This window comes from Thamnophis elegans, chromosome 8, assembly GCF_009769535.1.
Source record: "Thamnophis elegans isolate rThaEle1 chromosome 8, rThaEle1.pri, whole genome shotgun sequence".
Classification (NCBI taxonomy): Eukaryota; Metazoa; Chordata; class Lepidosauria; order Squamata; family Colubridae; genus Thamnophis; species Thamnophis elegans.
This window is the reverse complement of record NC_045548.1, coordinates 53,746,023-53,759,044: the sequence shown is the minus strand read 5'-3', so window position 1 is coordinate 53,759,044 and position 13,022 is coordinate 53,746,023. Positions and strand designations below refer to the sequence as shown.

At 41.8% G+C, this 13,022-nt stretch overlaps 1 protein-coding gene across 3 annotated transcripts in view; it reads right to left on the bottom strand.

The window, feature by feature from the left end:
• The window catches only part of ESRP1 (epithelial splicing regulatory protein 1), a 44,033-nt gene extending 35,679 nt beyond the window's left edge, over positions 1-8,354 (bottom strand). For 2 of the 3 annotated variants that reach the window (XM_032223172.1, XM_032223173.1), the window contains exons 1-3: positions 7,830-8,280; positions 6,839-6,967; positions 4,366-4,479 (exon numbers count right to left, since the gene is read on the bottom strand). In XM_032223172.1, coding sequence (XP_032079063.1) covers positions 4,366-4,479; positions 6,839-6,967; positions 7,830-7,961 — 375 coding nt within the window. In that variant the 5' untranslated portion in view covers positions 7,962-8,280. The other variant, XM_032223174.1, reaches the window with a different exon arrangement.
• Between the last annotated feature and the right edge of the window lie 4,668 nt (positions 8,355-13,022).

Below are 13,022 nucleotides of genomic sequence, written 5' to 3'. Positions count from 1 at the left end.
GCATGGCAAAGTCATCATTAGCACCATGAAAAGGAAGAGGTCATTAATGGAGACACTAGATCAGACTTCCTCAGCCTTTTAAATGTGCTGGACTTTATAGTCAGAAATCCACTGCTGTCTAGGAAATATAGTGAGAAATCCAAGATAGTTAGAAATTCTCCAGCCAGCTCTGCTGGGAGTTGAAGTCCACAAGTCTTAAAGTTGCCAAGTTTGAAGACCTCTGTGCTAAGCATTTATGAACAAATGGCTGGAGGAATAAAATCCCAAGTTTGATAGAATTCTAGCCAGGGAATGCTTCCTGCCCTTGAACAAATCCGAATAAGAATTACATCTGGACACTGAAGGAAATTGTTGATAGTCTGGTTTAACTTCTCTCCATTATCTTTAAAAACAGTTGAAGTAGAAACTGGAACAGGTAACAAAAGGAGGGCAGTGTGGAAGATTAGAGAATTGAAACAAACTTATGATGAAGAAAGGAGAAAGTGGGTATGAAGAATAAAGGAATTGGGTATGTTAAGCTTTGACAAATCGGATATGATAGAACTCAATCAATACCTGAAAGGATGTCACACACAAAAAGTCAACATCTGTTCTCTAGCATTCTAGAAAAAAGTACTGAACAATAGTTACAGGAGAGCTATTTCTGATTGAAAGTTTTGAGAGTCTTCTTAATAATAAAGAGCATTGCAAGAGTGGAATCAATTATAGTGAATCAGAAGATATTTGTTGTTTATAGTAAAATATGTAAATGAAGAAAATAAGAAATGAAACTTTGAATGGGCAATTGAAGATATTGTTTATGTATTAAGAACAATAAGTATAAAGATGAAAATAATAGAACAGAATAATTTGGCTGAAAGTGAAAACAAAACTATGATGTAAAATGGACTATGTAAATGAGAGGATGTAAAAAAAAAGACCTGGACAATGCTTTGTTCCTATAATATGTATAATTTGTATTAAAAAGATAAAAAACCTGGAATTGGAAAAAAAAGTGGAATCAATTATTAAGAAGGGTTTTACGATCTCCTTAGTAATTCCAGCCCAGAGCAAAGTTGGACGTCACTGGCCAAAAAGACCTCTTTAAAACCAGCAAATCTATTAAACCTCTCCTATTCCTACTTGGCAAATCACTGCATTTACTAGCTGGGATCAATCAGGATTCTTTCTAATCCAATGTATCTGGCAGCCATCTGGTTGCAAAAACCAGATTTATCTTTTGTCAATACAAATCGTCTTCAACTTATGACCACACTGGAATCCAAAATTTCCATTGCTAAGCAAGACAGTTGTTAAGTGAGTGGTGTCCCATATTACAACCTCTCTTGTCGCAACTGTTAAGTGAATTGCTGGAGTTGTTAAAGTGAATCTGACTTTCCCATTGACCTTGTTTGTCAGAAGCCAACTGGGAAGGTTTACAAATGGTGATCACATAACCATTGGGACAGGACAACTATCATAAATACATGCCAGTTGCCAAGTGCCCAAAATTTGTTCATGTGACCATGGGGATGCCGCAATGGTCATAAGTGTGAAACCAGTCTTAAATCACTTTTTTAGTGCCACTGTAACTCTGAACAGTTACCAAACAAATGGTTGTAAGTATTATCTGCAGGCAAAATATATGATCAGGTGTCTATATTTCAAGAACACAGCTAAAAGAGAAACTAATCTGCCTTAAACACATTCAGGTTCTAGTTTTCTTTAATTACCAATTTCATATCTACAGAAAAAAAGGATGGTGGCTGCGCTTACATATTTTGCCAAGTTATAAACTGATAGATTCACAAAGTGGTTTGGTTGGTTTCGGCTTAGTGTATTGTGTGTACCTAGGTATTCTGGTTTGTTTAGCACTGGTTTTTTTAAAAGTGTAATAAAGCAACCCAATTATGGAGTCTAATATATTTTACAAAAGCCCTTTGAAAAGTCTAAACTCAGAATTGGCAATTGAGGCAGCAGTTCTGACTTTTCAGGCTTTGCCTATAGTGTAAATGATTTTAAACTAAAAGTAAATAAAATACCCATACTTCCTTCTTAATATTTACTTTGAACAATATTTCTATAAAAAAGCCCATGAGCAAACATCCATTTCAAGCCTTCTCTTTGGTTTACATAAAATATTTAACCAGATTGATCATGCTGTCTTATTCACCATAACATTTCGTAAGATTTTACACCCATTTCACTGTGATTCAAAACAACATAAAGATGTATGATTTGATATAGTTGCCCTAGGAAATTAGGAAATGCCATCACATGGAACAGCTTCCATTACTGATACAATGCAAGGATTGTTCAATTGAACTCATCCCAAAGGAATGACAACACAATCCCTCTTGCCCTGTCATTTTAAGACGGATTTGTCTCAAGGTTAATTTATTTCATTTTATTTCAAAATGCCATGTTTGTGACATAACCACTGTAGAGTTTTTGTTTTGGTGGAACAAAAGTGCAACTCATCCCTCTATAGTTTCCCAGCTTTGAAAACAGCTGTTCTCCTTTTGCAGCCACATTTTAAAAAGATGGGCGGGAAGTCTTCCATCTTCTAGTTGTAAAGAGGGATTTTTCCTTGCTTTCTGAAGCTAGTTGATGCTCTGTCCAACTATAAACTCCAGACAAGCACTATTTCTCTGCAGGGCTGAGAGAAAGGAGTGGAGATGAAGTGCATGCTTTTGTGAATGATTGATCTCTGTTTTGTGATACATTGACAGACACCTGCTTCAAGCCCCTTGAGATGTCTGGAAGGAATTCTCTGCTGAAGGAGACTGATTTGTTACAGGCTGAATGTAAGCTGGGCTTCACAGGATAGATGAAATTATCTGGATAGCACTGAAAATATGTCATCAATTTAATTTTGCTCAGAGGCTGCATAGAAAATCATCATGCTCTGAGAGTGATACGTTTGTAGCAACTATGACTAAATGTAAACTAATTTTCCCCAAGAGTTTGCCAGCTAGATCAGTTTATTTATCACTACTTTCTCTGTTAAAGAACAGCCAAGTAAATACTGTCAATGCCACTATAAAATGAGAGATCTTCAGCTTTGCTGTAAGATGTGTGTAGGATTTTAAAATATATAAACAATGCAGAAGAAGATAACAAAATATGTTCATTTTGTGGGAACAAGAGAAAATTAAAAATATGTAGTCTGTTGGACCTTTATATTAAAAAGAGGACCAAGTCTGGTTGGATGAAATAAGCACTATTTTGGGTTTTAATCCCTCAAGAATGTGTTTTATTCAGTGGCAGGGACAAAGAGCAGAATCTTAGCAAGGATTGAGACTTATCAATTACAGTTTGAACTCAATTGTTTTACGATAAATGATACCTGCACATTAAGAACAACTCTATTTATAATAAAGGGAAAAAATGACAAATTAATGACATACAGGATGAGTGGCATGCTTTCCTATTTTCTAAAATTGTATCAATTCATGCCACATGCATAATTTTGTCACAGACATTAACACCGAGACAGTTGAAATGCTTGGGGAATAGATACTGTTCACTACCAGAATTTCAAGATCTACAGCAATGTGATTTTTGAAGATGCAGTTGAGAGATTTAATCTCTTTGAACAGAAGAGTGATAAAAACAATGAAATACACTAAATGCAGCCAAATATAAAGTCACTCCATATCTAAAAGACGAATTGTAACAGTTCCTTATAGAGAATTGTTATATTACAAGCAATCATTACTGAGTTATAAACTTTTAAAAGATATATTATCCATGGTTACAGGTGTCATATTTATCCTAAATTTCAAGATAATTTGCAAGAAATCCAAAACAAAGCAGTACAGCCAAATAAGCCCCAAACAATATGTCTGAACAAGAATTATCTATTTCACAATCTTAGCAATTTTAAGATGTAAGGACTTCAAAACTCTGTGGCTGGCTGTGGAATTCTGGATTTTGAAGTCCCTACTACATCTTAAAATGGCTAAGGTTGAGGAGCACTGTTCTAAGATCAGTTAAAAACTTTTCCCAGGCATCTAAAAGACATGATGGTTTTGCTCAGCTATTTCCTTCTGTTCCTCAATACCTACTCATGGGCAAGATCTGCTATTGATACAAAACACAAATCTATAAAGATTAAATCAATTCTTAGTTCTTTGTACCATGGAAGTGCAAAAACATTGCCTGTGAATAATAAAATATAGCACATTGTTTTCAATATTTGAAACACCAGGAAATCTGAAAAGTTCAGCTAGGGAGTCACTAATGTGATTCCAGTTGTAATGTCATAAGCCTTAATAAGCAAAAATGTGACAGTAAATATGAGTTTTTAAGGAAAAACCTGTGTGCTCCATCACAGCCTGATTTTGATGGGGGGAGGAGAGAGACTGAATGTAGCACACTTACCTTTTTTGATGCTTCAGGGTGCAAAACCTGCCTGATATGAAGTTGCCCATCGGCACAGAGACAGAAGGACGTACCAACGCCAATATTGAGTTCGTTGCTCACAGACTGGTTGAACTAAAAAAAAGGATACAATGCAGAAAGACCCATTTATGATATGAAAGTGCATTCTGCAAAATTAATATTTGTATATTTTCGCTAAGGATGCACATCTTAAATGTAAATTGGAGGCACTGTTTATGTCAAACAATTCCCCCTGAAATGGGAAGTTCCTCATTTTCTTCCACTCTAGCTTTCTAATAGTTTCTCAACCTTGGCAACTTTCAGATGTGTGGACTTCAACTCCCAGAATTCCTCAGCCACCATAGTCTTATCTGTCTTAAAGTTGTCAAGGTTGAGAAACACTGCTCTAGTAACTTGAATTGTTATCATACTTTTTATGACATCTTGGCTGGAGTCCTCTAATTTCCCAGCATCTCACAGAAAGTCTGTTTTAATTGAAGCCCCTTTTTCCAGTGTCATAGAAATTGGTATCAGTTCAAATTCTTTGATAATAATTGTAGAAACTGGAACGCACAATAGCTGTGTCAGCCTATTTGGGCATAGCTAATGCTTGTGAATTATTTTGATTTGTCTTATCACAATCAATATTTTTCCAAAAAGCTGTTGCATCTAAAAAGATCACCTAAATCAGCCTTTTCCAGTCTTCCAGAAAACACAATAATTGAGAATTATAATGAAATACACTTGGTGCAACAAATTGCAGGGTGGCTTGTGTGGAGTTGTATCTATCCTAACTGGCTGGTGAAAAAAGAGGAACAGGGTTAAAACTACTTAATTTTTATTTACTTGTATTCCACTTTTTGGAATTTTTACAATAACTCAAGCTGGTGAACATATCCAACACACCTTCCTCTCATCCCCCCCCCCCACTCCCCACAACAACCCTGTGAGATGGGTTAGGCAGAGAGAGAATGACAGATCCCAAAATCACCCAAGCTGACTTTCATGGCTAAGATGGGAATTTAATTCATGGACTCCCACTTTCTAGTCTTACGTACCTTAACCACTAGACCAAACTGAGATGGGACATCCCTAGAACTTTAGGCTAACTGGAAAGCAGAAAATATTCCCAGAAAGAAGATAATGGCAAATCACTCTTGTACTGTTGCCAAAAAAAAAACCCCTTGGTTGATATTCCCATGCAATCAGCAGTGCTTAACCTCAGCTTGAGTGAATCTGTACCTTTCAGTTTAAAAACTAGAATAACTGTATTAGTTGTACTAATTATAGCAGGGGTCCTCAAACTTGGCAACTTTAAGACTTGTGGACTTCAACTCCCAAAATTCTTCCGCCAGCAGACCTGGCTGGGGAATTCTGGGAGTTGAAGTCTACGTCTTAAAAGTTGCCAAGTTTGAAGACCTCTGATTTGTAGTAATCAACTTCAACCATCAAGAGCATGGCAAAGTCATCATTAGCACCATGAAAAGGAAGAAGTCATTAATGGAGACACTAGATCAGACTTCCTCAGCCTTTTTAATGTGCTGGACTGTAGAGTCAGAAATCCACTGCTGTCTAGGAAATATAGTGAGAAATCCAAGATAGTTAGAAAGCAACAAGAGGCATCTGATCCAAATCATTACAGCGTAAGCTACTTGTTTGTTTACACTGCTATTCCAACCAGAAACTTTTCAAGAGTTCAGTTACATCTTCTGCCAGCTCTTAAGTCACATGAGATGGAATACTATTTATGGGGGTATTTCCTTGCCGACGTATTGCATATCCTTGGGCAGTGTTCCTCAACTTTGGCCATTCTAAGAGGGGTAGATCTTAAATTCACCCAATTCAATTTCTACAATTCCCTAGCCAGCACTGTGAGTTGAAGTCCTCTCGTCTTAAATTTGCCATGGTTGAGAAACGCTGCCCTAGGGGGTCATCCAATCGTTGTTGTTCTGACGTAGCAGTAAGAGGATATGACTCAAGGTCAGCTGGGTGACATGGAGCATCCAAATCAATATGGTGGCTGCACATAGTCGTGACTGTCCTTTTGACTTTATTGAACATCTCTCCCCCCTTAGATTCTTCACTAGGTCAGAGTAGAAGACTCTGGGGGTCATTAATGAGGAAGTGATTGTAAGTCCCGTAGAGCTGATAACAGCAGGCATCACTGACCTCAGTGACAGTCAGAGGTCTCTCTTTTTTTCTGCTGACTCAACCAGGCTAGCCATCCCAGTTCAGGCACCAGCAGCCAGGGTACCGGGAGCCCACGTGGGCAAGAAGCCATCTGCCTCTCCCGTGCTCTGGCTGTGAGTCACCTCTAATCTCCTTCCCTTCCCACAACACACCCAACCCCGGAGTGATCTGGTGCGCCTTGCACACCCCGATTTCCAGAAAGCTCGGTAGAGCAGGGAGGAGGAGGCAAGCAAGCCAAGGTTCGGCCCTGGAGGAAAAAAAGGGGCTAGTGGGTCACGCCTACCTGCCCCAGGGCTTGTTCCAGCTGTGGGGCGAGAGCCAGGATGTCCTCATCTAGGCCGGTCTCCTCTCGACATTCGTCCGTCAGCGATAGGCGATCAGGCCCAATCAGGACGTGATGTAGATTGCCCACCTCCAGGGGAAAATAAAGGTGGGGGGATGGGGAGGAAAGGAAGAGATCAGTTTGCCCCTCAGGATCTGGCAGCCCACCAGGAAGAGGATTCGGGATGGTGGCAAAGGTGGTTTTCTTAGCTGGGGCGGAGTGAGTGAGTGAGTGAGTGTGTATGTGTGTGTGTGTGTGTGTGTGTATCTCTAGAGGCCCGTTCTCTTGGCCCAAGGAAAAAGTGGTGGTTTTCTCCATTAAGACAGACTCCCAATAAAACTTCAGCTTTTCCTTTGGAATTGCTTCCTTCCACTTGCTTGTCATCCCATGGGTTTTTCCCCAGAGCCCCTTGGAGAATCAGGGGGCTCATTTATACCCCTCTCCCCAAAATAAACTGAAATCCAAAATCAGGATAGAGCCCTTCCATCTCGAGTCCCTGGCTCCAACCCCGCCCCTCTTTTTTTGGGGGGGGAGGAAAACACATTTAACCAACAACGTTCCCCGATTCCCCACACCACCCACCCACCCAAGCCTACTTTCCCCTTCGAAAGAAAACTCCCAACACGTCCAATCAGCGTTGCGCATCGCAGTGCAAAAAGACGGGTTTAAATTATCTGCCTTTCCCCCGCTGATTATAGTTCCTCTGTGGAATTATCCATCCCCGCGATTTACAACAGCTCGGGCCAAAATTCTACTAATCTTTCGAAATCGAGAGCAGGGGTTTTCTCCCCCGATAAACGCGGATGGGACTTGCCTCATAGTTTTAACTCTTTTAACTATTATCTTAAACCGATCCGGGAGCCAGTTAACTGAAAGAGGAAGAGAAAGTCCCCTCCCCCCCTCCGTGCAGGTAAATTCCTAACTCACCAACTTCCACGCCGGGCAAAAATACCTTTTTGTTGGCCAGATCTACTACTCGCCACAGGAGCTGGATTAATTCTCTCTCATCTGAGCCCAGGCGAGCTCCGGTCGCCCCAGCGGTGACCCCAAAGAGTATGACCAGGTAATCGGGAGACGTCGTCATGCTGAGGGCGGAGGAGAAAGAAGCCCCCCGAAATTGGGGTGGAGGAAAGGCAAGGCAAACAACACCCCCGCGCACTTTTTACCAAACTTTGCAAAGAAAACACCCTCCCCGCAAAAGCCAGCCAGCCGCTATTTCGGAGCCCAAATTCTAGTGTAAGAAAGAAAAAGAAGGGAGGAAGGAAGGAAGGAAGGTAGGAAAGAAAGCGCCCCCTCCCTGGCCGCCACCTCCAGCCACCAAACCCCTGCTTTTCCGTCCTGGTCCTTCTTTTAGGAGAGAGACGCATGCCCCGTGTGGCTTTCGGAGCGGGGGGGGGGGAGAAACTTAATTACATGGGAGCCAATTCCGAAGCATAAGTTCGGCTACACCCCCTCGGAAGCGCGCAATGGCTGCGGGCTTGGCTGTTTAGGGAGGTGGCTCTACCTGCCCACTCCTCCCCTCCCCACGTGGTGCAGGTAAGACCGAGCGCGCTGGAGACACCTGAGGGAGCCCGCCCATTGGCTCTTGCCCATTGGGACGTGGCAATAAGAGGGGGCGGACTAAGGGCTCACTATAGGGGAGCAGAGCTCCAGCCAGGAAGACCGCAGCTGGTTGAGGGCTAGTGAGGCATGCAGAATGTGGGGTCAAAGGGACTGTCAGTGTAAAGCAGCTGATTGCCTTCTTCTTGTATAGTGGAAATTGTCACTATAATGTCCCCCCCAGCAGGTGCTTTCCAGGTGTGTAAGCAGTCAGAATAGTTGAGAATGAGATGTTGGCCTAATGTTGCTAGAATTTAGAGGAGGAGTGGTTTACTTTTACTTGTGTCACAAGTTTGGCCAGAATTTTATATTGCAAATAAATATTGTACTGCAGTTTAAACCATGCCTTGTTTTGGTTGGCATCTTTGTGGTGAGCCCTGTTGCAAAACTGCAGAGTCTTGTGGCATTTCAAAAGACATTTTATTATTCATATGTTATCAATACCACAAATTTCCAACTAAGTAAGGTGATATGTTTGCATTATGCTGCAAATGGATACTGTGCATAGTGTCTTTGCTTAGTTGGAAATTATGATTTTCAAAGGATAATAAATGCAGAAAGTATAAACATTGAAAATTTCACCGGAAAGGCCATTCATACATGCAACATGGTAGATATAGATGAAGATATAGATGAAGTAAATTAAGAAATGCATTATGATGAAAAGCCTTGGTTCCTAGTTGGGTATTATTTTCTTACTAAATGTATAGGTCAGTGATGGCAAACCTTTTAGACACCGACTGTCCAAACTGCGCATCCATGCCCAAACTGAAAGGTGCATATGCATGTGCGGGCCTGCGCACATGTGCAGCAGAGACTCGAAGACCAGCTGGCCACCGGGAAGCAGGGCATCCCAACACCAGCAGCGCAGCAAAAGGTACAATCTTTCTTTCCTGAGCTTCCATTTAGTTATTTTCAGGGAAACAGAAGGTCACGAAAGAAATGCCATGGAGATCTGATCTGGGATGACGGCGCACATACCAGCAGAGAGGGCTCTGCATGCCACCTCTGGCACATGTGCCATAGGTTCATCATGGGTATAGGCTGCTTAACAAGAGACCTTACAACTTGAAAACTGGCTTGTCATTACCTGCTTCCTGGGGAGGGGGAGGGGGGAGAGGAGAGAGAGAGAGAGAGGGGGGGAGGGAGGGAGGGAGGGAGGGAGGGAGGGAGAGAGAGAGAGAGAGAGAGAGAGAGAGAGAGAGAGAGAGAGAGAGAGAGAGAGAGAGAGAGAGAGAGAGAGTGAGTGTCTGGCAAGGTTATGCAGCAGGCTTCATGTCTAAGGCAGGAATTGAGCTCATGGTCTCCTGGTTTTTAATCTGTTGATTTAATCCCTATACCAAACTGACTTTCTGTATACTGTATTGTATAAAATGCAAATACAACCAAACAAAGGGGTTCCACAATTGTCATGACCTCAAGATCTAGGAGCACAACAGGATCTTCAAAAATTTCCTGAATGCCATAAAGGTGGGACACAGAGCCACACAAATCATGATGATTACTTATGTTATAAATGAGAAGAACATGGAGAACAAGAGACACTGATAAAATGTGGAATCATGGCAGAAATAAAGGGAATAGCGTGTGGGCAAGTCCCTGAGGCTAGTTATAATTAACGAGGCATTTATAGGGCTTTACTTCTAAACTTAGTTACTTGAAACTGAGTTTTTGAAATCGATATGATTACACCCAAACAAACAGGCTGACTGTTACAAAGACCATGTATGTCAAAGCAAGATTGAAGAACGTGAAATATGTTGTCTCAACCTGGGGCCCTTGAATTTTAGCTCCTGTAATTTTAATTAAAATAATAATTATGAGAGCCAATTTGGTGTAGTAGTTAAGGCACAAGGCTTAAAAACCATGGACAATGAGTGCTAGTCTTACTTTAGGCATAAAGCCAAATGAGTAAAATTGGACCAGTCAAGCACTCTCAGCCCTTGGAATGAGGCAATGGCAAACTATTTCCAAAAAGTTGCTAAGAAAACTGCAGGGACTAATCCGCTCATATGCCAGGAGCCAACTCTGACTTGAAGTTCAACAAATTTGGAAATGTTAAATTGCTTGGTTAAGCAGCAATAGATGAATAATCCTGATAGAGCTACTATATCCATATTAGAAAAATATAGAAAAGTTGGGCTGGAAACAATCCAAGCTAATGGATACTTTAGATATAAATTGCACCTATATAATTAGTGCAATTTCTCTCTAAATATAGACATTTGTTATACTGAAATGACTGGAGTAAGTTTGTGTCAACTTGATTAAACCGCTGCCAGTAATCCCAAGTGGAAATAAGCTCTGTTTAAATGCACCCAACATTAAACTACTGCTTATAGTAGTCTTGCTTAGAGGTCAAAATATATTACTATGTGAGAATGCTAGAGGGCTTGAGCTATTTTCAGGTACTTGAAACCAAACTCCATTCAATTTTAGATATTGTAAGATGTTATCTGAGTCTGCTGCAGTAAAAGCAGTGAAGAGTGTGCTCCCTTTTCAAACTTTCAGTGTTGCAATCCAAAAGCTTTCGTAGAGTGGGTCATGAGATAAAAGGTGGTTAAATTGAAAGGGAGTGGCACAAAAAGAGCTACAGTAGCTGCCCAAGGCATTTAGAATTGAGAAGTGGAATAGGTGGCCATTGTATGTGCAGGGGGGCAATAGCCCTGTATCCAGTAGATTTAACAAACTGCAGATTTGATATGCAAGTTCCAGTGAATCTAGTAGGACTTAGTTTGGAATAAGCATACATCGCATTTGCTTTTAAAACTCATCCTTCTTGAGGGTGCCATCCATAAGTGCCATTCAACTCAGCAGGTCTCCCTCCTGAGCAACTACGGATTGAATGTAAAGCACCTGCAGTCTTCCAAATCTAGTTGATTCACTGAATCATAAACTAGTTAGTTAACTACATGTTACTCTTATGTATTGTGTAAACATGGCAGGTGATTAATTTGCTTCCCAGTGAGCTCTATTCCAGTGAATTGAGTAAGTCCTCTGTTCATCCGAAGATGCAGCCCAGGTATCTTCTGTGCCTCCCCCACCTTATTTTGAAATAAAATGTTAAAATAGGATCACCTGATAAAACTGAAAGACAAGCAGAGGGAACAAGCCTGGGACACAGAAAGCTTGCCTTTAAAACAGTGAAAGTACTATTGTAAAACCTAGTTATATTTGAATTCTAGCAAGACACTGAATTACCAAAAGAACATCAGATTCGCTCCAAATAGGCTGGCTAACTCAAAATACAGCCAAGAAGCGAGGACGGCCGACAGCTTGGCCTTTTGGACGGTATTAAACGTGGCGAGCGGGCGAGTTTGCGGAGGAAGCATCCGTGAAGCAACAGAAGGAATCAGCCCAATCAGGGAAAGAAAAGTCAAGTCTCCGAAGGGCGCATTTTCGCGCGGTAGATTCTGATTTGTCTTCGCTTTCTTCGTTCAAGGCGCCGCCCTCTCTTTCCCCCAGGTGAACAAGGCGGTTTGTGAGTGCGAATCCAGGGCGCACGCAGATTCCAGAGGGTGAAGCCTCGTGGGGGAGCCAGCCTTTCTCCAACCAACTTTGGAGAAAGTTTGATCTTTGATCTTCTCCAGCAGTTGGAGAGGCTGGCGAGGACGGTGGGAATTGGACCCCTGCCTTCCAAGCAAGTCCGTTTGATGGGAATGTTTTCGTTTGGCTGCAACCGTAGGCGCCGAAGCTCCAGAGCGGTGGAATTCATCGTTTTGTTTGAAGGGTTCCGCAATCCACGTTGGATTGAGGAGCAGGTCACGCATCCATCTACAACTATCTGCTCTTTTTGTCCATCGCCTCGCTGCGCCTACACTTGGCAAGAAAGACCTCCGCCCGCGATAGAAACTGCGGTAGCCCAAAACAGGTGGCTGTATGGCAGCGTCACTGCAGGAGGCTTAAAGCCCCACCAATCACCTCTTTCTTGCAGAGCAAATCGTTGCAGGAAGCAGCGCCTCTTGCTTTGGAAGGGGCGGAGACTCTCGCTTGCTCCGCCCTCCTCGGGGTGAAAGAAGCAGCTCTTCCCTTGCTGATTGCCTGCCTGCCATTCAAGAAAGCGATCAAAATCTTTTCAATCGCGCTTCTGGAGTCTGCGCAGGGGCTCTCCTGGCCACAGGTTGCTGCTATTCCCGACGCTACGTCTGCCCCGGGAGTAGCAGGGTAAAGAAACGGAGCTCTAAGCTCCTTGCCCAGATTGCTCCGGGAAAGTCTACAGAATGCAGTAAAAAAGGGATCGCAGAAGATTTGAGTAGGTTTCTGGAGTGATTTTAAGACGTTAAGGAGGATTTCTGTCTACCCGGCTTGCTTTTTCTTTTTAGCAGCAGCTATTACCAGTATTACAATGAATTAGAGTTAAATAGAATAGAATAAGAATAGAATTCTTTATTGGCCAGGTGTGATTGAACATACAAGGAATTTGTCTTTGGTGCATATGCTCTCAGTGTACATAAAAGATACATTTGTCAAGAATCCTAAGGTACAACACTTAATAATAGTCATAGGTTACAAATATGCAATAAATGTGCAACAAAGAAGAATGCTT